Source organism: Tursiops truncatus, chromosome 9 (genome assembly GCF_011762595.2).
Source record: "Tursiops truncatus isolate mTurTru1 chromosome 9, mTurTru1.mat.Y, whole genome shotgun sequence".
Taxonomy (NCBI): Eukaryota; Metazoa; Chordata; class Mammalia; order Artiodactyla; family Delphinidae; genus Tursiops; species Tursiops truncatus.
Genome location: NC_047042.1, coordinates 82,023,128 through 82,046,343, shown reverse-complemented (window position 1 = coordinate 82,046,343; position 23,216 = coordinate 82,023,128). Strand labels below are relative to the sequence as shown.

Sequence of the window (23,216 nt, the reverse complement as noted above, 5' to 3'; positions counted from 1 at the left end):
CTAATAGACTGCTTCCCACGCCTCCACATTCCCAGTGCCCAGCATCTCCCACCTGGACCTGTCAGCAGCCTCCCTGGTGGTCTCTCTGTTTCAGGCCTGGTCACCTAGAATCCCATCCCCACATCGGAACCCGAGTGACCTCTTTAAATCAGATCATGTCTCTCCTCCGCCTGAGGCCCTCCAGTGGATTCTCATCTCAAAATTGAATGCAGGCTCCTTTCAAGGCTGCATATCCTTGACCTGCCCCCTGCCTCTGAGCCCTCAGCTCCCGCCTCTTTCCCTTCCCTCCACTCTACTAGCTTTTTCTTTCTTAAACGCACCTCAGGGAGAATTGGGATCAGAGGCGGGGTTTCACACACAGCTCCCTCAGCCTGAAACAACAGTCCCTCTTTGGGGACTTTCTCTTGATTAGTTTTCATCTGTCGCCTCCCAGGAAAGAGGTTTCCCTAATCCCCACATTCTTTCTCCAGTGGTCACTTTGCCTCGTTTGTTGCCTTTGGAGCCATCACCCCAACTGGAATCGCCTCGTGCACGTTTCGTGTGTGTCATTTTTCCTTCCGAGTATAAGCTCTGGAAGAGGTAGCAGAGACCTCAGGCACCTTGCTCACTGCTGTATGCCCAGGGCCTGTCCTGGTGCCAGGTACATATAGCAGCTCAGTAAATGTCTGTCAAATGAATGATAAAACTTTTCACATAGCCTGTGTCTCCACCTTCAGGACCTGACTTCAGCCCTGACTCGGAAGATCACGCTGAAGACGCCACTCATCTCCTCCCCCATGGACACTGTGACAGAGGCTGACATGGCCATCGCCATGGCTGTGAGTTGAGCACCCGGGTGGGGACCCCAGGGCCAAGAGGACCAAGTGGGGTGGGCGTCAGGAGGAATTGGAATCAGAGGCGGGGTTTGCAGAGTGAGGAGGGTTGGCCCCCTGGCTCTGACCATTCTTCCCTTCAACCCCAGCTGATGGGCGGTATCGGTTTCATTCACCACAACTGCACTCCAGAGTTCCAGGCCAACGAGGTGCGAAAGGTCAAGGCGAGTACCAGGCCCGTCATGAGAAAGAAGATGCCCTCTGGCAGCCTCCGCCTCACAGGCCCTCCCAACCTCCCATTGCCAGCTCTGCGGGCCGGTGCGCTCCCTGGCTGGTGGCTGTGGGGTGTTGTCTGCCCTTCTCCACAGTGGGAGCGCAGGGCTCAGCCCTCGTTTCCCCACTGGCCTCTTGCCCCATGGCGGGCCCTGGCTCCCCTGTGGCACAGCCAGGAGACCCTCGGCCCCCTGTGGCCAGACTGTACACACCTCCAGCTTTCTTCCAGCCTTTTCCTTCCCCTGTCTCTGCCCGCAGAAGTTTGAACAGGGCTTCATCACGGACCCTGTGGTGCTGAGCCCCTCGCACACCGTGGGTGACGTGCTAGAGGCCAAGATCCGGCATGGCTTCTCTGGCATCCCCATCACTGAGACGGGCACCATGGGCAGCAAGCTGGTGGGCATTGTCACCTCCCGAGACATCGACTTCCTCGCCGAGAAGGACCACACCACCCTCCTCAGTGAGGTACCCGCGGGGCAGGGAGAGCATGGCTGGGGCAGAGAGGACCGCACATCCCGGGGCCTCAGGCCGGTGCCTGTGACCAGGGACCAGAGGGAGGCCTGGCTCCCTTCTCTCTCACCTGCCAACCTGCAGGCAAATGTTCCTTGCCCCACAGGTGATGACACCGCGGAATGAGCTGGTGGTGGCTCCAGCGGGTGTGACATTGAAAGAGGCAAACGAGATCCTGCAGCGTAGCAAGAAAGGTACCAGGGAGGAGGCGGAAAATGCAAGACCCCCCGCTCCCCCAGCCCGGCTCCCTGTACCCCAGAGCCCCCTGTTCCTTCACAGCCTTGCAGGTTGTCCCTGCAACTAGGCTGGGCCTCAGGGAAGGTTTGAATGATGTCAGGCTGGAGCGTGACTTCTGAGGTCTTTTTCCTGGCTCAGGAAAGCCCATCCCTTATTTGGCATCTTCACAGTATATTTCCCAAAACGACTAGTCCTGTGAAACACTCATGAAAAAAGGGCTCCGTGTTCTTATAAGTCTGAAAAATGCTGCTTTTCTGTATTCCCCATCTTGCATAAAGAATTGTACGTTACTTTATCAAAGGCTCTGAGAAGTCTTGTGGTTAAATTTATTTGACATTGAGGCTGTTGACATAATATTCATTAGGTCCCTGTGGGACCTACTGGGAAATGCTCCCCTGGCCCGTACTGGATTGTTTTCTGGGGTGGTGTTGGGCAGGACACACGTTCCTCCCTGCAGGATAGCCTCGTGTTTGTGCCCTAGCTAGGAGTTTTTTGACCGCTGTGGCCTGTGGCCCTTCAGGGGAAAGGCTGCCAGTGCTCAGGGGCTGCCCACTGAGCCTGGCTAGGCCACAGGGCAGGAAGAGCTCCAGGAACTGGGTTTCTTTGCTTCCTGTTCCTTGGGCAGAGAGCCAGGTCCCTAGGAGCGCTTCCTGGGTGGGTGCTGTCACCTAGTGGTTGGTTTGGGTACTGCAGTGGAATCTCTGGCCTGGTCCATTTTCATTCTCACTATCCCCCTACCCCACCCTCAGAAGCCTGCTCCTTCAATTCACCCCTGCGTTCCTTGTCAGGGAAGCTGCCCATTGTCAATGATCGAGATGAGTTAGTGGCCATCATTGCCCGCACTGACCTGAAGAAGAACCGGGACTACCCTCTGGCCTCCAAGGATTCCCACAAGCAGCTGCTGTGCGGGGCGGCCGTGGGCACCCGTGAGGATGACAAATACCGCCTGGACCTGCTCACCCAGGCGGGCGCCGACGTCATAGTGCTGGTACGGACACTGCCCTGGAGCAGGGGCTGTTCAGTAGAGTTGAGGCTTATGAAGACCAGGTTCACCGCTAATTAAGCCCGGGGTCAGAACTGAGAGGGTCGCTGGTACTCTGACAGCTCAGAACAAACTGGGACCCCTCTGGGGGCCCTTCGCGCTCATAACTTGGCCCTAGTAGTTACCACTCACATTCAGTGAGCACCTCCCACTTGCCAGGCGCTGCACTAAGGCGTTTATGCAGATGAACTCAGTCCTCACAACAGCCCCCTGAGGTACGATCACCATGCCCACTTGTCACAGGGGGAAACCGAGGCTCAACAGGTTAAGTAATTCTGTTTGGTTCGTGAGTTGGTGGGAAGTGGATACGACCGCAGGCACCATCTCTTTTCTGTGAGAACCAGTCCATATTGTGGGTATGAAAAGGCTTTGTCTGCTGTGAGACTGTATGTTAGGGGTGCTTAACCTTTGGGGGAAGGCAGGCCCCTTTGAGACTCGGCCGAGAACTGTCCATTGTCTTCCCAGAAAAACACAAAGGTGTGTTCTCATGTATCTTTGATACAATTTCAGGATTTGTCCACTTAAGACCCCCTCCCTCAGTGAGGATTGTCAGCCCCCAAGCCTAAGCTTTCCTGTCCCCCTTCTCACAGGACTCATCCCAAGGGAACTCTGTGTATCAGATCGCCATGGTGCACTACATCAAGCAGAAGTACCCCCGCCTCCAGGTGATTGGGGGGAATGGTGAGTGCTGGCCCTTGCCCCCTCACTGTGTAACCTTTCTCTGTCCTTTGGCATTCCCTGGTGATGGCATCGCTCTTGGCATGGAGGGGCAGGGAGCTGAATGAATGGGCTTTGGTCACAGTAGGTGAAGGGGAGGTGTAGACTGGGGTCCCAGGAAGCCCCCGGGCAGGGCAGGGGCAACCCATCCTCACACTGTTCCTCCTCTCCCACTCCCCCTCCCCCCCAGTGGTGACAGCAGCTCAGGCCAAGAACCTGATTGATGCTGGTGTGGACGGGCTACGTGTGGGCATGGGCTGCGGCTCCATCTGCATCACCCAGGAAGGTGGGTGTCAGTAGGAGAGTGAGCGACTGCCACTTAGAACACCCCAGTCGCCCTCCACAGGCCCTGGGGCCTCAGTCTCGCTCCACAGATGCACGCGGAGTGCTCACTCAGCCAGGCCCCTTTCTGGGATAGTGGGTTCAGGGGTGACCCAGGCTCAGACTCTGCCTGTCTAGCCCACTGACTTGGGGGGAGGCAGGTGTAAGATGAGGCTACCGTGAGTTTGGGGTGTGTGCCAGTCTGCTTCTCAGATTCTGGTCAAGGAAGTCCAATCTGCAGGCCCAAGACTGGTGTATCTGGCCCCTTGGTCATGTCTGGTCGTGTCTCCCAAACGCTGAATGACCCATTTGGTCTTCTCTGCCCAAAACATCTTCCCACTTTGGTCTCTAAGCCTCTGCTTTTAACTGTCTACCTTCGCATTAGCTGACCCCTGAGGTGAGATGTGGGCCTTCTCCACAAATTAACAGATGTTAATTGAGGACCTACTGTGTGTCGGGCGTTGTTCTAAACCTTGGGGTGCAATAAGAACAAAACAAACAAAGGTACCACCAGAGAAGTCTTCTTTTCTCCTTTATCCAGCCTTGCATCCATCCTTAGATAAGTGCTGGTTCCTTAGAATTCTCGCTTAGAAATGTAACACTTAAGGACCTTGGACAATTAAACTTAAAGAAATGCAAGCCAATATCCCAAAGGAGGCTGTGAATACCTAACTCTAGTAACTTTGTAAGGGAACTAGTGCCTGGAGAGAGGTGAGGCTGAGGCCAGTGCTGATGCTGCCGCCGGAGTCCCCGTAGTGCTCTCGTAGGTGGGGCGGTCCAGGTTCCTGGAGTGCGCTCCCCTGGTGTTATTTGCTGCCACTTATGTTTCTGCCACATTAACGTCCAGCCCTGTCCCTTCTCCCAAGTGGAGGCAGGGCACAAGGAGAAAGGGGCCTGTACTGCACCTGGCTCCCCTTGCTCTTGACGCCTTCATCTTGTGTACTGTCCCCAGTGATGGCCTGTGGTCGGCCCCAGGGCACTGCCGTGTACAAGGTGGCTGAGTACGCCCGGCGCTTCGGGGTGCCAGTCATAGCCGATGGTGGCATCCAGACCGTGGGGCATGTGGTCAAGGCCCTGGCCCTTGGTGCCTCCACAGGTGAGGGGGCAGGTCTGCCGGGGATCGGGCAGGCCGGTGGGGGGGCGGTTGGGAGGGCCATGGGGCTAGAGGCGCTGACCCCCCGACCACTGCAGTGATGATGGGCTCCCTGCTCGCTGCCACCACGGAGGCCCCCGGCGAGTACTTCTTCTCGGATGGCGTGAGGCTCAAGAAGTACCGGGGCATGGGCTCGCTGGACGCCATGGAGAAGTGCAGCGGCAGCCAGAAGCGCTACTTCAGGTGCTACTTCGGGCAGATCAGCTCCCAGCCCTGCAGGTCCACCCGAGCCTCTGGCTGCCCAAGGTGGCACCCAGTCTCCATGCCACAGTTCTGGAACCCCAGGCACAGGGCCCGTTGCAGACCTGGGATGGCGCCGGGGCCACCTCACTCGGAATCCATGCTTATTTATGCTGTAGCCCAGGGAGTGGCGGCTTTGGGGGTCCTTCTGGGTGGTAGCCCCTCTGCTGGTACCCTCGAGAGGTGGGGTGGGGTCCCCTGAGCCACGGTGGCGGGGCTCAGTCTTCCCGCCTTCCGTGCAGCGAGGGAGATAAGGTGAAGATCGCGCAGGGCGTCTCGGGCTCTATCCAGGACAAAGGCTCCATTCAGAAGTTCGTGCCCTACCTCATAGCGGGCATCCAGCATGGCTGCCAGGATATCGGTGCCCGTAGCCTGTCTGTCCTGCGGTGAGTGCTACGACTAGAGGGGCAGCGGGTGGGGGGCATCAGGGAGGCTCCTGGCGCCCCCGTATTTCCCATTTCCTTTCTCTCTCTCTCTCTCTCCTCCACCCTTGGTGCCCCTGACCTGCACCACTTCCCTGCCTGCAGGTCCATGATGTACTCAGGAGAGCTCAAGTTTGAGAAGCGGACCATGTCAGCTCAGATCGAGGGTGGTGTCCACGGCCTGCACTCGTAAGTGTGGCAGCCTCCTTGCCCCAGCTGGCTGGCACTGGGTCAGGCAGGTGGGGCCGTGGTTCAGAGGCTGAGCCGAGGTCTCAGGGACCCCGAGGACCATCTGCACCAGGGATGGAGGCTGCTGCAGGATGACCCCCATCACCCCCTCCTACAGGGCCCAGCCCACCCTGAACCCTGTCCTTTAGTCCCCACGCAGGCAGGCCCTCCCATCCCCTCGGGCACCTCCCCCGAGCCGGGCATGGGAGATGCGGCCTCCAGCCCCTCCTGGGCTTCCCAGCCCTTGCTTGCTCAGAAGCTTGGTGGCTGGTGGCAGGGGCTGGCGGTGCTGGGCTCTGGCTGGTGGCGGCACCAGGCAGGCAGTTGGAGGCTGGGGGCATGAGCCCTTGGAGGGGAGAAGGGCAGAGAGACAGATGCCAGGGCCGGCGCTGGGGCGACCGTGGGCGGGGGCAGTGCTAGTTGGCAGCAGTAGTTGCAGGCATGCGGCCCCGCCCTGGTCGAGAGGGCCTGTCCCCCCAGGCATAGGCGGGCATCTAACCTGTGTCTCTTTCTGCCCCATCCTCCCGTAGCTATACCTTTCTGCCGTGTAAGTAACCGCGCTGCCCGGGCCAGGCGTAGAGTAGAGCAGGGGCAGTCTGGGTGGGGCCTGGGCTGGGGCGGGGCGTTGGGTTGGGGGCGTGCTGGGGTGTAATCATGGGACATGGGCCCTAGTACTAGCATCTTGCTGGGGGCAGCTGGCGGTGGCCCCTCCTCCAGAGGAACCATCCCCTCCCGGGGTGCAGAGAGATGTCCCTGACCACAGGCCTGAGGCTGTCCTGTCTTGGACTGGACCCAGTGACCACAAGGGACCTAGGCCACAGTGCCTTCAGGGGTGGGGTGGAGACGTGGGAAGCAGAGGCTCAGATTGGCCTGACCTTGCTCTGTGAGGATGGGCCGTGCCTTCCTGAGCTGTCTCTCCACCCCGGCACTGAGGACAGTCCACCAGCTGCGGCTGTGGCCAGAAGGAGCATGGCTGTCCCTGGGCCTGGCATGGTTCTTCCGGGAGCCTTGGCCTGAGGCGGACAGAGGCACGTGGCCTGCTTCTCATTCCCTCCCGCCCCCTGTGGCTGACAGGCAGAGGCTTCTGCAGCTCACTGCCTCTCCTGAGTCTGGGGGCCACCCGGCGGCCCAGGGCTGGCCTGGGCAAGGGGGTCTGGGGTGGTGAGGCCACCTTCCCGCATACCCACTCTCAGTTTCCCTCTTGCCTTGTGCCCACAGTTATGAGAAGCGGCTGTACTGAGGATGGTGGTGGAGGCCCAGGCGGCGGAGGGGTCATGCCCCAGGGTCCCCCTTTGGGTACAGCCTCCCTCCATAACTGAGTGGTCCACAGATTTGCACTACTGGTTCCCCAGCTCCTTTCCAGGGAGAGAGGAGGGGAGGCCCTGAGGGTCTGCGGCCCCTCCCTGGGCTTCCCCCGCAGAGTCAGGACTGCTCCCAGGCCGGGCTGCCCTGGGAGCCCCCCGGGTTCCCCCTTCTTCAGTCCCCCTGAGCCCAGCCAGCCTGGGCTCTCAGGCCCTGCGCCTGCCTCAGGTCTTTCTTGCTGCAGCCTGCTCCGGCCCGGCTCCCACCCCTGGGACACGTGGCCCCTCCTGGCTTCTCCTGTAGGGCACCTCCCTCCCTAACCCCCACCCCAGAATCGGTGCTCTCCTGGCCCTGCCTCTGGCCCCTTCCTGGGCTGCTGCCCCCTCAGCCATGTGGCACTTCTGGGCTCCTGACCTAGGCCAGAGGGAGGTCTCTGCCCCCTACCCCTGGCCCTGGCCCTGGGGAGGAGGCGGCCCGTCGTTCCTGGCTCGCCCCCACCCCCAGGTGGACCGTCCCTGCCCTCTCCTCTCAGCTGCAGTTGAAGGCTTTAAGTTTGCACACTTTGGGGTCACAGTTGCGTCATTGTATGTTAAATACTCTGAATAAATCAAGAGGTTTCAACGCCTCCGCCATCCTGTCTCTGTCCCTTGTCCGCTGGACAGCGAGCCCCTCCCCTGGTGGTAAGCTGGAGCCCAGAGCCCCATCAGAGCCGAGCCTCCCTGGGAAGGTGGCGAGAGTGCTGCGGCACTCCAGGGGGTGCTGGCGCAGGTGGGCCGCGTGGCACGGGGTCTCCCAGGCCTGCGCCCACACCGGCTTGCCCGGCTGCTGCCAGCTGGCCAGCAGCTCCTGCAGGCAGGCCCTGTCGCAGAGGGGGTCGTCGTGGCTGTAGAAGACTAGTGTCGGGGGCCTCGCGGGCGGCTGCCAGAAAGCGCTCACCGCAGCCTCGTAATGCCGAACGGTGCAGCCCGCGTGCATGGCTGTGGCCCTGACCACCGGGCCCAGGGCCTGTGGTCTCATCAGCTGAGACACACCTGTGGGTACCAGGGAGAGGGGGCCAGTGCCCATTGTCATGTGTGGCTCAGGACCCGCCTTCTGGTGGGGACAGCACTGACACATGGGCTGCTGAGTATCCCTAGAGTTGGGGGTCCTGGGATGTTCACATTGCCTTCTCTGCCTCTGTTGTAGTTGGGCAGTGGGCACCCAGCTGTCCCACCAGGTACAGACACCATTCGGGGCAGAAGCAAGGAAGATGGCCTGGGAATGCTCTGGTGGCAGGAAGCAGAGGGGGCAGAAGGCCCTAGCTGTGGGTAGTGAAGAGCTGGAAACATCCCCATGACTGCCAGGGAGGGGCTCCCTCAGCCCACTCTTAGCATCCTGGGCCGGTAACTGCCCTCTCCCAGGCCCTTCCTAAAAGAGCCACGTGGCCTGGAGTCAGCCTCTCTCTGTGGCATTTTCCAGCTTTGTGGCATCTTCAGGGACAAGAAGGAAAGTGCTGGACTGTTGGGTGGGTTCAGAACTGGTTCAACAATGGCTCCAGGAGTTGTTGCAAAGTGACTGGGTCATCGAGAGTCCCCAGAGGCCGTGTGCCCTGGAATCTGTGGCCTTGGTGAGCACCTAGGAGTCTGAGGTGACCCAGCTGGGTGGGAGAAGGATGTCTGGATACCAGGAGATTGTAAAAGATGCGACGGGATGGACCAGAGCGAGGCCATGTTTCACGGTTTGCCTCGCACACTGCTTTACAGAAACCATCCAGGAAGCAATTTGACCAGGAATTGAGATGGAAAAGATCTAAGGATTTTTAGAGAAATTCCCAGTCACTCTGCATGAGTTTTCCTTTTGAACTAGATGTAGTTGGTCAGTTAGAGCTGAGGAACAGAATGGGTTACTTTGTAACAATGACCTTCCTGTACTTGGTATGTTAGCATTAGTTTGGTCCTTCTAGAGGAAGTTAGAGCACAGTGGTCCTCAAACTGTGGTGGGTATCGGAATCACATAGAGAGCTTAAAAACCCAGAGGCCCAGGCTCACTGAAACAGGATGGGCTCTGGGCCTCTGAATCGTCACTCAGCACCAGGTGATTCTGCTATTTACCAAAGTTCGAAAATCACTGTTGTAGAGGAAGCCTGTGTGCATCCAATTACAGTTGGCCCTTGAACAACGTGGGGGTTAGGGGTGTTGACCTTCCACGCAGTTGAAAATCGCATATAACTTTATAGTTGGCTCTCCACATCTGCATATCTGTTCCACATCTGCAGATTCAACCAGCCTCAGATCCTGTAGTGCTACAGTACGTATTTACTGAAAAAATCCCCATATAAGTGGACCTGCGCAACAGTTCAAACCCGTGTTGTTCAAGAGTCAACTGTACCTGATTTCTGAGACTCTGCAAAGCCTGTGTCCTAAGAAAATTTCAGAAGGCACAGCACCTACTTCATGGCCTCACTGTGGGGATTATATGAGTGAGTATGGAAAGTTACAGGCGCTTAGTAAATTAGCCTTAATAGAGGCTGCAGATAAAGGCATGCCAGGCTGGACCCAGACAACACGATCACTCTGCGTTGTAAATTCAGCCACAGTGGGGGAGGCCCAGATGGGACAAAACAACAGATGCTCCGGGTAGGAAGGCCACATCAGGTGGACGGTCAGAGGAAACCCAGAGCCGCATTTGGGACAGACGCAGATCACAGACCCCTTGGTCGGCAGAACTGCCTGTCTGCCTGGAGTCCAGCCTGGTTTGTGTGGCCCAGGTGCCCCCTCACCCTTGCCCCGCACACTCACCCAGCGCCATGCGGTCCAGGCTGTCGAAAATACGGCACCTCAGGCACTGGGCCACGCTGCTGTGGCGCCCCAGGTCCTGGCCCACGAGCAGGAGAATCTGTGCAAAGGTGTAGCCACCCAGGGAGAGCGCCTGCATCGCCAGTGGGCGGCTGGCCAGTGCCCCAGGCCCTCACAGCAGTGCCAGCACTCGGGCAGCTTGCCCCAGGCCCCGGTGCGGGCACAGGAAGCAGCTCAGCGTGCTCTCCACGGCCAGCACGTCGCAGCCGCAGGCCAGGTAGGGCTGCAGGTACTTGGCCTGGGCAGCGGGCTGCGCCCCCAGCCATAGCAGGAGCAGAAGCATAAGCATGGGGCAGGGCCCCCGGGACCCTAGGGGGCCCGGCTTGCAGTACAGGTGGATGGAGCAGGGGAGTTGGGTCGCCGTCACATCGGTGGGGGTGGCAGCGGGGCCGTGGCTGGTGCACCCTGGAGGACAGGTGAAGAGTGGTGGTTGGCCGTCAACTCTGGCTCCACCTTTCCCCACACATCGCTCTCCGATGGCACGACTGGGTAGCTCAGGAGAGGTCGGATTAGCCCTCTGAGGGCCCTTTAAGCTTCTGTGGTTCTAATGCCAATCAGGAACTGGTCAGCCAGCCCAGAGAGGAGGGGTCAGCACCCCAGCTGCGTGCAGCTCAGCTGCCCTCAACCTTTCCCTCCACCCACTCCCCTCACACCCGGAAGTGCAGTCTGGAGAGGAGGCGGGACCAGCCCTGGGGGCTGGTGGGGAGGCAGCGCCCCCCTCCACTCTTATGAAGAGCTTTTTGCTCCTTCAGTATCCCTCCAGGCTTGTAGGGCCACACACGCCCCAACTCCAGCATCTCTGGTCCTCCGCCCCGCTTTACCCACAGGCTGCCCCCCATCTGGAGGTTGAGGGGCCAGTTCTATCCACCCGAGTGCACCCCCAGCAGCCCTTCTGCCTGCAGCTGAGGGGAGTTTGGAGTAAGGGCATCTGGTGAGAGGGTAGTGCCAAGGTCAAAGGATGCAACTTCTCCCGGGCCCCTGCCCTACTACCCCCGCTCGCCGTACCTGTCGTCCTCAGGGCAGTGCCCCTCACCTGCAGGGTTCGGACTCACCTGCATCAGCCTCCTCCTTTACCACCTGGCAGCTCAGCTCAGGAGGGAAGATGGGCGGGGTCAGGAAGACCTTGGTCCCCAGCCTGCCGCTCCACGCCCTCTTAAGCCCATTGGCGGCCTCAGCTTCTGGGCTGGGAGCCAGGGTGTCTGGCTCCCAAGGCATCCACATCCCCAGCTCAGTTGAAGTCAGGGAGGAGGCATGTGGGTTGCAAGGGGCAGTATTACCCTGGGACGGGTAGACACCAGCCTTTCCCTCTCTGTGTGCCTCTGCCTGGGTTTCTCCACTTGTGATCCTAACCGGGGAAAGAGGAGCACCCCCCCCAGGCACCCCAACAGCTTCCTGTCTTTTGACCCCACACGTCAGCTGCTCCACCTCACCCTTCACCTTTCAGGGCAGGATGACCTCAGGATGGCCAAGCACAGGGGCTGCCCCAGGCAGGAATCCAACCCAGGAGACCTTGTCTCTCATAGTAGAGGGCTTTTTGCTTCTCCCTCTTCTGCCCCTCGCCCCCGGGAGTTCCCTCTGAGGCAGGAATATCTGAGGCTCCGAGGGGTTTGACATGCTGTCAAGGTAGGTAGGGAGGTTCTCCCCAGAGAAGAAAAGATAAGTCAGGACTAGGGCATCAGGGGCTGAGCCGCTGGAAAGGAGGAGGGAGCCAGGAGGGGATGTTGCGTAAGGACCTGGCTGTGACCCTGCACGTCACTCTCCCAACCCCAATTTTAACCTCTTCCTCCCTACTGCTCCCTCTTGGTGAAAAGTGGACTAATGAGAAACAAAACGTGTGTCTGCACTGCGGAGTCCGAGCTTCAGGAAATCAATTAAGGGGAGGGACTTCCTTCGGACCCCACACTACCAGAGCCCTCCGGCGTCCTCGTCGTTCTCCGGGAAGGACGTGGCTCCCACTCCTCCCTGTGGTTCACAGTGCTTCCAACTCCTTTCCGTGCCTCTGGCCTCTGGGAAAATGTAGGGACAAACAGTAAGAAGGACCTTTTATGGTGGAGATGCTGTGAGGAGAAGAGGGGCGGGGCAGAGAGTGTTCTCTGCTCGGGGATGCGGGACTCCCGGGTCTGGATGCTTTAGGAGCAGTGCGGCACTGCATCCAGCAGGTGGCGCAAGAACCCAACGACCTGTGGGACCCCAGGGAACCCCGAGTGGGGTAGTTTCCTGGGCGACCGGCAGCCTTTCTGAAAGCCCTGCCCTTGGCAACCATTCCCTGGCTGCCCACGTCCATAGTAAAATTTGGCTTCTGAAGGACAGGATGGGGGTAAAATAATCTAATCTGTCAGAAAGGAGAGAGGCTGGCTGGGGGGTGGGGAAAGGAGTCTGAAAGACCCGCCATCTGCTGTCATTTATTACTGAGCAACAGCCACTGTGGTAGGTGCATCTTACCCTCAGCAACCCTATAAGGCAGTCACACCTATCCCTTTGCTATGGATGGGGAAAATGAGGCTCAGAGAGACAAAGTGTCCCGCCCAGGTCACCAGCTGATAAGAGGTACACCCGGTTAGGAAGCTGGGTCTGCCTGCATGTCCCCCTCCATTCCACTGCACCTCCTGGCGGGTGTGAAGTGTCCAAGCCCCCAAGGGAAACTGGCATGGGGGGTGCTGGGGGTCAAAACTTGTTGGGAGACCAGGAGAGCATCCACCCCTCCTAGCCCGGCTGTCCTTTCCTGGCCTGGGTGGGGAACCCCTCTGCTCAGGGCTCCCCTCACCTTGCGGGGGCTCCCCTCTGTCAGAGACCACAGAGTTGGGGAGGGGAAGGGATTTAGGGCTTCTGGAGGTTATGTGAACCCTCTGGAGAAGCCAAGGACAGGAGAGCTCACCAAGCAGGACACAAAGCTGGAGCCCAGGGCTATTCTGGGGAGAAGAAGCAGGAAAGGATTCCCCTTTAGCAGTTGTGCAGAGGAGAAAACCGGCCTCAGCTGGGTCAAGGGACAGAGATCGGGAGGATTCAAATTCAGTTCAGTGATCGGATCTGGTCTCAGTCCCTGTGATCTCGTGTCTCTGCCTGTTCCATGTCTCCACCAGGACACTGACCAGGATCTCGTGCTGAACATAACCAACACCCGACTTCTGACTCCCTGTGTTAGTCCTCCAGAGAAACAGAACCAGTAGGAGGTAGGCACACTATATTTATTTATGCCTGAGAACAGGAGAGCCATCCAGTCTGAGTCCAAGTCTGGAAGCAGAAGATCCATGTCCCAGATCAAAGACTTAGGCAAAGAGAGCAAATTCTCTCTTAGCCTTTTTTTGTTCTATTCAGGCCTTCAGCAGATGGCCCACACTCAGGAGGGCAATCCACTTTACCCAGTCTTACAGATTCAGATGTTAATCTCATCCAAAAACACCAGCATGAATACCCGGAATGTTTGACCAAATATCTGGGCACCCCATGGCCCAGTCAGGTTGACACATAAAATTAACCATCACACTCCCTCACTATCCTCCCAGACCTTTCCTCCTTAAATCTACCCTGTCTGGAGAATAGCAATTCCATTCTATAGTAAATTTCCACAGTAAAGCCTGGTAAACTCCAGGCTTTACTATGGCCTGCAAGGCCATGTGTGATCTGGCCCCAACTACGGCAGACCTTGTCTTCTATCCCTCTCCCCTCACCCATTCTGATCCCACCACACCAGCCTTGCTGTCCTCGAATGCTTCCACCAGGCCTGAACCCTCCACTTCCCCAGAAATCCACAGAGCTCACTCCTTCACTTCCCTTGGGTCTCTGCTCCAGCAGCATCTTGTGAGACAGACCTTCCCTGACACCCTGTACAAAATAGCAAACCGCTCTGCTTCCCCCTCCGCTGGCACTCCCTCTTCCTGCTTTGTTGTTTTTCATAACACATCACAAACATACTCTCTGTTTACATGCATACGGTCTGTTTTCCCTCATATGTTTTCATCATCGAAAGCAGTGTTACACATAAGTACTTGTTGAATGAGTGAATGAATAGGTAAAACACATATTCATCATCTAATACACACCAGTAATTGTAGCAATGCTGAGATGCAAAGATAGGCAGGACACCATGTTCCCTGGAGGAACTGGGCACCTAGCAGGGCAGATAAACTTGATGTTCTATCTGTGGGCAGTAGCGTGTATACATGTGATAACACAAAGACCAGCTGCACTTAGAGGGTTTACTCTATGCTGGGCACTGTATTGTGTCATTTAATATAGCCCCGTGAAGTGAAGACTCTTTCCTCAATTCCAGAGGAGAGAACAGGCTCAGAGAGACAAGGAGATTTGCCCAAGGTCACCCAGCTACTCAGCCACTGAGCTGAGATTGTGACCCCATCACTTGCTCCCTACCCCCAAGTCCCTCCTCCTCCCACTTTCCTAGGGGAGCCCAGGGGTGGAGAGGGAAAAAGAAGAGAGGAAGGGAGTGCTTCGTGTCCCACAGGAGAGAGGTAGAGCAGGACGAGCTGGCAGAGGGCCCTGGGTGACAGGGTACCTTGCCAACCCCTGCTGGCCTCCCCCTCCACTGCTGTGGCCTCTGCAGCCCCAGGGGCTGACTGAGCTCCCTCCCCTGGCACCAGCCTTCTTTGCTACAACCCCACCCTTGCCTGGGGCCTGGCTACACGGGGATCCCTTTCTGGCCCAGTGAGGCATATAACCTCGGGTTGACAGGCGTCCGGATGCCAGGGCAGCCTGGCTGGCCAAGGGTGAGGTCACGGGCTGAGCACTCCATGCCCAGCCCCTCCTCCCTCCCAATGCAGTCTCACTCCTTGCCCTGCCCTGCAAAACTCCCCCTCCAGCCTCCCTCCTGCACTGCAGCCTCGCCCCATCAGGCTCTGGCCTCCCCTGGCAAGGCCTGGTGTATTAGTTTACTGTGGATGCTGTAACAAATGACCACAAATTTAGCCTCTTAAAACAACACGAATTTATTCTCTTATAGTCTGGAAGTCAGAAGCTGAAAATGGGGACTTCCCTGGTGGTCTGGTGGTTAAGAATCGGTGCTTCCACCAGGGGCGGGGTGTGGGTTAGATCCCTGGTTGGGGAACTAAGATCCCGCATGACACGCAGTGTGGCCAAAAAAAACAAAAACAAAAACAACCAAACAAAAACAAACAAACAAAAAACCAAAACAAAAAAAGAAGATGAAAATGGATCCTCCAGGCTGTGTTCCTTCTGGAGGCCCTAGAGGAGAATCTTTTCTCTTGCTTTTCCCAGCTTCTAGAGACCACCTGAATTCTCTGGCTCTGGACCCCTTCCTGCATCTCCAAATCCAGCAGGGCATCATCTTCAAATCTCCCTGCCTTTCTGACCTCTGCTTCCATTGTCACATCTGCTCTGACTCTGACACTCCTGCCTCTGTCTAGTACGGACTCTTGTAATCATTGAGTCCACCTGGATAATCCATGATAACGGCCCCACCTCGAAACCCTTAATGTGGTCTCATCAGCAAAGTCCCTTTTGCCATCTAAGGTAGAGAGTCACAGGTTCCAGTGCTTAGGATATGGGCAGTTTTGGAGGGCCGTTATTCAACTTACCGTGCCCAGCTGGGCCAATGGCACGTTTACCTGAGCCTCGCTCCGCGCTAAATACCGTTGACACTACCCCACGCCATCCCGGTGAGGCGGTCATTGATCTCCACTGTATAAATGAAGAGACCGGCCAACTCCAGAGCCTGTGGGCTTGCTCTGATCCCAAGGCTGCCTCCTCAGATTGGAAATGAGCCCCTCCCTCCTGGGAACTCCCACACGGGCCCCTCTGCTTTTGCTTTGAGTCCCTTGGGTGTGCATCTTGGTCTGGCCTGCAAGCTCCTAGAGGCAGGGCTTGTGTCTTAGCTCCTGGGGCCCTGGCATGGTGCATGGAGGAGTAGGTAGGTGGGCAATATCGGGATGGGAAGAAGAGAGAGGATTTTGTGGGTTGGGGTTCATGGATGGGCTCTGGCGGACCCCCTGCCATGCGTGTCAGGTTGTATGTCTATTTTTCTGGGCAGCGGGAGCAGAATTTCCACCAGATTCTCAGAAGGAGTTCGACCTCCAAGGATCAAGAAACCCTACTCTGGGGCTGGCCCTCACCCCCCCTTTCCGGGGCTCCCTTCTCTTAACCGGACTGTTGCTGGCGCACTCAGCACCAGGGGCCAAGGCCAAGAAGGCTGTGAGGTGTCGCTGGGACGAGGGGCTGGTCGACGGTGCACACTGTGAATGGCACGGGTTTAGAGGCTCCACCTGCGGTCCCTTCTCCCCTGCAATCAGTCAGTGATTCAGTATTTTTTAATTAATTAATTAATTAATTTATGGCTGTGTTGGGTCTTCGTTTCTGTGCGAGGGCTTTCTCTAGTTGTGGCAAGCGGGGGCCACTCTTCATCGCGGTGCGCGGGCCTCTCACTATCGCGGCCTCTCCCGTTGCGGAGCACAGGCTCCAGACACGCAGGCTCAGTAGTTGTGGCTCACGGGCCTAGTTGCTCCGCGGCATGTGGGATCTTCCCGGACCAGGGCACGAACCCATATCCCCTGCATCAGCAGGCGGACTCTCAACCACTGTGCCACCAGGGAAACGCTGATTCAGTATTTTTTGAGCTTTCACAGTAGGTCTCTCTGCCCTCCTCCCATGTCACTCCCTGCCCCTCCCTCCCACTGGCTGTGAGGGTCTGAGTGGGTGCAGCCCTCCCCTCAGGGCAGAGCGCAGCCTTGCCTGGGGCCGGGATGAAGTGGGCTGTCCTCACCTCAGCAACTTACTGCCCACCTCTGCCTTCCCTTATTGCCTCCCAAGCGCCTGCGTGCCCTGAATCTCCCGGGGGTCTCCGCCCTCCAAGCTTTTCCTGTTCTTGTCCTGCAGACGTGACCTCACCCTCCTATTGGCAGCGGTCAGGCCCTGAAAGAAGAAGGGTGAATGTTCTTCTCAGCTCTGCCCCAGACAGGACTGGAACGCAGGTCTCCCGGTTCCCAAGTGAGGCTGCTTCAGACACATTATTATTACTATTACTGTTATTGGTAGAGTTTGATGAGTGACTTATTTCACGTAGTAAAACAAGAAGCATGTTATAAGCATCTGCTCCAACCGCCTGAGGCAATAGTGTTTCTGGTTCGCTCCCTCACGCGTGCCCTTTTTCCTAGAAAAGTTTTACAAGGGGCTCCGCCAACCCGCCTCCTACAGGCAACCAGATCAGGTGGGAGTAGGGCCACTGGTACCCATGGCCTGCGCTCCAGGGGGAGGGGATGTGAGGGCGAGGGAAGGGACCCGAGGGCATCCAGAAGGGCAGCCCAGGCAGCGGAGCCCATCCCCTCCCTCATTCCCCGCCCGGCCCAGGTGCTGTGGTAGGTGAGGTAGAAGCGTGTCCCCGGCATCAACTTTGCCATTTACATAACGAAGGCATCAGGTCTCAGGAAACTGGGAAGAGGGCTGAGATGAGGACCGGAGATTGCTGTGAGGTTCCTCCCCAGCCACAGGAGGAGGGAGGCCTGCACGGGTAGCCGGGGGAGCCAGCCCTTCGTTCGGCCTGCTGGCTTCTCCTCTGGCGATAGACGGAGAAGGGGGTGCCTACCCCCACCTACACCCTGACCAGGCCGCACATGGGTGTTGCCGCGGTGGCTTTTGTCATCCTCCCTCAGCCCCGCAGGTCCCTCAGCTGCTCCAGTCTGTCCTCCCAGCACCTGAGGGCTGGGGGCATCACCAGGACGGGGAGGGTGGTGGGCAGAAGCGCTCGGGGCCGCGGGTCTCCGCTCGGCTGCTGCGGGCAACAGCTGGGTTCTCTGGGCACTTGTGGGAAGACGTCAGGTTGTCAAAAGCCAAAGCCCAGCCGAGCTTTGTGTGGGAGGCGGGGCAGGGCCCCCAGTGCAGCCCTCAACCTTTTGCCCCATTCCCCTCTTATCCTGAGCCTGGGTGGTCCAAGGGTCTGGGCAGGATGGGAGGGGCAGGGCAGGGACCTCTGCTCTAAGCAGGGCATGTGCTTTTTCACCGGGATGTGAGAACCAGGACACTTTTCCCTGGGGCCGACTCTGTCCTATAAAACTTAAACAGATCAGCCTTGCAGATGGTATCACAGCTCCTACCAGCCGCAAGCTCTTTACCTCTCTCTACCTGCTGGCTAGAGTGCACCTCGTAGCCCATCCCCGGGTAGGAATCTTCCTCTCCTAGCCACTTCCGTCTCTTACTTATCCCCACCCCCTCCTGGTACCGCATCCCCTACGAGCCTCTTCTGTACACTGCCCCCAAACTTCACCTCCTCCACTCACCCCAGAGGCTTTATTTGTCACTCCTGGAACCATAATACCATAGTAATATGGTAGCAAACACTTCCATAAGTATTTCAATGTGCCATTTCTACATATTCAAAGCATTTTCTATATATGGGCTCATCTAGTGGTCCCAGGGACTCTCTCGAGGAAGGATTGTTATTATCCCATTTTGCAAATGAGGAATCTGATACACTGGAAAACAGTAAGGTAGAGTTAAGTCTCAGGACTGCAGAAAACAAGGAGATAGAGGTCCACAAAGCAGACATTTGGGAACAGCTGCCCTTGTCAAAAGATTAAAGCACCGTTCTTCTTTTTAAAAAAAATTACACAGCGATGTGTGCAGCAGACCCCCCTGACCCTTGCTCTATTCACTCCTAATCTTTGAGCTAAAGCTTTGTGTCTTTGAGCTAAAGACACAAAGAGATGAAACACAGGGACTCCCTGGAGGGACCCTCTGCCAGCCTAGCCCAGCTCCCCCACCCCAGGAACCATCAGCAGGAGTGTCCCCATCTCCGTTCCTCGAGACTCCTTCCTCTCACCACTCTGCTTCTCATTCACCCCCATTTTTCTTCATCTCTCTTGGAGAGAGCAGGCAGTCACCGGTAGGCACTGGCCTTCTGGGTGCTGGGGAGGTGTTCTGACCTCCTGGGAGAGGGCAGCCCCACACAGCTGGACTGAGGAGCCCTCATCCCAGACCTGACGCCTGACTCTTCTCACTGATTCTTGCCATGGCCCTTCCACGCTGCCATTTCCCTCCCTCTGCCTCTCAGGACCAAACCAAACTCCACTCTCAGGTGGCTGGTTCTTGGCTGCTAGGAGTATCAGTGGAATGTGGCCTCATTCTCAGACCTGGGAGAAGGGCAAGAAGCCTCAGAGCATGGTTGAGAGGAAGTGAGAGAGAACAGGTGAGCTCAGAAAAGCTAGACAGGGCAGTGGCTGAGGGAAGATGCTAGCCAGGCCACTGGGAGCAGGTGAGGGGGATCGTAGTGTGGGACTCAGGGAGATCATAGGATTCTTGGATGATGGAGGTGTTTAAGGTGTCGAGGCACTCGCCTGGGTGATGTGTGTTGTGTTGAATCTGAAGAGCTCTTTTTTTTCTGATTAAACAGTAGTATTTGGACAAACCACAGACAGAGAGAAAATACTTGCAAAAGACATATCTGATAAAGGACTGTAATCCAAAATATACAAAGAACCTTTAAAACTCAACAAGAAGAAAATGAACAACTCAATTTTAAAATGGGCAAAAGATCTGAAAGACATCTCACCAAAGAAGATGGTAAATAAGCATAGGAAAAGATGCTCAACATCATATGTTATCAGGGAATTCCAAATTAAAACAACAATGAGATACTATTATGCATTTATCAGAATGGCTAAAATCTGAAACACTGACACCACCAAATGCTGGTGCTGATGTGGAGCAGTAGAACTCTCATTCATTGCTGGTGGGAACGCAAAATGGAAAGATAGTTCGGTGGTTTCTTATAAAACTAAACATACTCTTACCATATGACCTAGCAATTGTGTTCCTTGGTTTTTACCCAAAAGAGTTGAAAACGTATGTCCATACAATAACCTGCACATGAATTTTCTTTTTGTCCATTGGTTGGTTGGTTTGTTTTGACCACACCAGGCAGCATGCAGGATCCTAGTTCCCCGACCAGGGATGGAACCCGCGCCTTCTGCATCAAAAGTGCAGAGTCCTAACCACTGGACTGCCAGGGAAGTCCCTGCATGTGAATGTTTATAGCAGCTCTATCATAATTGCCAAAACTTGGGAAGCAACCAAGATGTTCTTTAGTAAGTGAATGGATAAATGAACTGTGGTTCATCCAGACAATGGAATATCATTCAGCACTAAAAAGAAATGAGCTATCAAGCTGTGAAAAGACATGGAAGAAGCCTAGACACATATTACTAAATGAAAGAAGCCAATTTGAAAAGGCTACAAACTGTACGCTGTCAACCAATTGACACTCTGGAAAAGGCAAAACTGTGGAGACAGTGAAAGGATCAGTTGCTGCCAGGGGTTGGGAACAGAAAGCAGTAATCTAGGTGAGACAGTGATGGCGGCAGAGAGCAGTGAAGAGCATGGATGTGAGAAGTCTTTTGGAGATAAAGCTGCCTAGATTTGCTGATGAATTCGATGCAAGGGTGAGAGCAAGAGAGGAATCAGAAACCACAGCTAGATATTTGGTTAGTCAACTGAATAGGGAAAAGTAGTAGTATTACATAAAATAGGAAAGAATGAGGGAGACCGGAGGAAAAGTTCTTTTGGTGGAGAGGTTGACTGGTTTTTCGTGGGAAATGATTGGGGGAAAGAGTTCTTTTTTGGACATGACAAGTTTGAAGCATCTCTTAGCTAAGCAGAGAAGTCAGGTAGGTGGTTAGATAATATGAGACTGAAGCTTAGAGGTCAGAGTTGGTGTTTAAAACCATATTACCAGGTGAAATTGCCTAGACAAGACTATAAGTGGAGAAGGCCAAGTGGCAAAGGAGGGGAGCAAGGCAGGTGCAGTGTCTCCAGAGCCAAGAGGAGTGAGTGATAGAGGAGGGGTAAGTGATGGAGGGCATCTACTGCTTCAGGAAAGTCAAGGAAGAAGATTCACGTCTACTGCAGTTGGCAACCTAAAGTCATCGTGACTTGACACACGGCTTGACAGGAGCTGTTTCAGTAGAGCAAGGGGATGGAAAGCCGGGCTGGAGTAGGAGGTAAAGAAGTGGAGACGATGGTGCAGACAACTGGAGTTCTGCCGTGAGGAGTAAAGAAATGGGCCAGTTGCTTAGCTAGTGCTTCTTCCCACTGCTTTCCCCTCCCCATTGATTCTTGTGCCAGAATCACAGTTTAAAAAAATCATTGTGTATCACTTATATGTGGAATCTAAAAAGTACAACACAATAGGGAATATAACGTAAAAGAAGCAGACTCTCAGATATAGAGAACAAAATAGTGGTTACCAGTGGCGGGAAGTGGGAGATACAAACTGTTGGGTGTAACATAGGCTCAAGGATGTATTGTACAACACGGGGAATACAGCCAATGTTTTGTAGTAACTGTAAATGGAAAGTAACCTTTAAAAATTGCATAACAATAGGGACCTCCCTTGTGGCACAGTGCTTAGGAATCCGCCTGCCAATACAGGGGGCACGGGTTCGATCCCTGATCCAGGAAGATCTCACATGCTGCGGAGCAACTAAGCCTGTGTGCCACAACTACTGAAGCCCGCGCGCCTAGAGCCCGTGCAACTGCAACAAAGAGTAGCCCACGTGCAGCGACGAGGACCCAACGCAGCCAAAAATAAATAAATAAATTTATAAAAATAGCTTTTGTATATTTTTGTACTATATAGCTTTGTACTATATAGCTATACTTTGTAGTATAGCTTTGTACTATATTTTAGTATTTATGTAAATCAATACACACTACCCAAGGAGCAAGTTTTTGCCATACATCCCGTTTGCCACTCTTTCTCTTCCTGTGCCTGTTATTCTTACAGACGGGCTATGGAATAATTATTTCAAATTTTAAAAAATCTCATTGATATTTTCATTGGAATAGTGCTCAACATACGAATCAAGTTGGAAAGAATTAATGATTTTATAAAATATTGAGAGGCTCTATCCGGAAACAAGGTTGGTTTCTCCATTGATCAAAGCTTCTTTTATTTTCTCAGCTTTATTAAGGTACAAATTGACAAAACTGTAAGATATGTAATGTGTGCAATGTGATGATTTGACACATGTATACATTGTGGAAGGATTTATCAAAGTCTCTTATATCTCTCAGTGAAGTTCTGTAGTTTGCATCACATAGGTTCCTTTCATTTTTTAATAAGTTTCTTTCTTTCTTTAATGCATTTTGCCTATATCGAATGGGATATTTCTCCCCATTCTTGTATAGAAAAACTATTGATGGGGATATTTAGCTTTAACCTAATCACATTTTTTTTTCTAATGGCTTTCCAAATGTTTCACAATATAATGATATTTTGGCTTCTCCTTTACTCTTTTTTTTAAAATACATTTATTTATTTATTTATTTATTTATTTATTTATTTAAGGCTGCGTTGGGTCTTCGTTGCTGTGCACAGGCTTTCTCTGGTTGCGGCAAGCAGGGGCTACTCTTCGTTGCAATGCGCGGGCTTCTCACTGCGGTGGCTTCTCTTGTCGTGGAGCACGGGCTCGCGGGCTTCAGTAGTTGCAGCACACAGGCTCAGTAGTTGTGGCTCACAGGCTCTAGAGCCCAGGCTCAGTAGTTGTGGTGCTCGGGCTTAGTTGCTCTGTGGCATGTGGGATCTTCGCGGGCATGTGGGATCTTCACGGACCAGGGCTTTGAACCCGTGTCGCCCTCATTGGCAGGTGAATTCTTAACCACTGCGCCACCAGGGAAGCCCCTCCCCGCCTATATTTTCTATCTCTTTGTATATTTGCTTTACTTTCCAGGGAGATTGTATCAACTTTATCTGCCTATCTCTGTGTTGAATGTTTTTGTTTCTGCTGTCATGATTTTAGACATAATTGTTGCTTTTGCTACAAACATCTTTGGATGTTCCTTTGTAGATCATCTTGTTCCTGTTTCATGGATGCTGTATCTTTTATCTCTCTAAGGATATTAACTGTAGTCTTTTTGACACTTTCTTCTCCCTGTGTAACCTGTTTCCTCCAAGTTACTTTTTTTCTGATTGTTTTGTGGCTGTCTTCTGCATTAGAAAATTTCCTGGATGTCTGGTAACACTTGGCCGTGATTAAGGTCGTGTAGGTGGGAGGGAGGCTAGTCAGAAACTCTGAGCTCAGAGGTTGGGTTTGCCACCGTAGGGCGGGCTGGCTGGGCTGTTTCTTATGTCAGTATCTTTAGGTCTTTCCTCGTGCACTGGTGAAA

At 54.9% G+C, this 23,216-nt stretch overlaps 1 protein-coding gene across 13 annotated transcripts in view; it reads left to right on the top strand.

The window, feature by feature from the left end:
- The window catches only part of IMPDH1 (inosine monophosphate dehydrogenase 1), a 30,639-nt gene extending 8,979 nt beyond the window's left edge, over positions 1-21,660 (top strand). For 2 of the 13 annotated variants that reach the window (XM_073809901.1, XM_073809905.1), the window contains 14 exons: positions 471-640; positions 698-818; positions 962-1,036; positions 1,344-1,550; positions 1,702-1,789; positions 2,621-2,820; positions 3,465-3,555; positions 3,782-3,877; positions 4,865-5,008; positions 5,104-5,248; positions 5,548-5,691; positions 5,833-5,916; positions 6,486-6,502; positions 6,894-7,889. In XM_073809901.1, coding sequence (XP_073666002.1) covers positions 471-640; positions 698-818; positions 962-1,036; positions 1,344-1,550; positions 1,702-1,789; positions 2,621-2,820; positions 3,465-3,555; positions 3,782-3,877; positions 4,865-5,008; positions 5,104-5,248; positions 5,548-5,691; positions 5,833-5,916; positions 6,486-6,502; positions 6,894-7,120 — 1,809 coding nt within the window. In that variant the 3' untranslated portion in view covers positions 7,121-7,889. Of the gene's footprint in view, positions 1-470; positions 641-697; positions 819-961; positions 1,037-1,343; positions 1,551-1,701; positions 1,790-2,620; positions 2,821-3,464; positions 3,556-3,781; positions 3,878-4,864; positions 5,009-5,103; positions 5,249-5,547; positions 5,692-5,832; positions 5,917-6,485; positions 6,503-6,893; positions 7,890-9,511; positions 9,716-13,171; positions 13,262-16,934 lie in introns of those variants that run through there. The other 11 variants (XM_073809904.1, XM_073809906.1, XR_012334062.1 and 8 more) reach the window with 10 other exon arrangements.
- Positions 21,661-23,216: the final 1,556 nt, after the last annotated feature.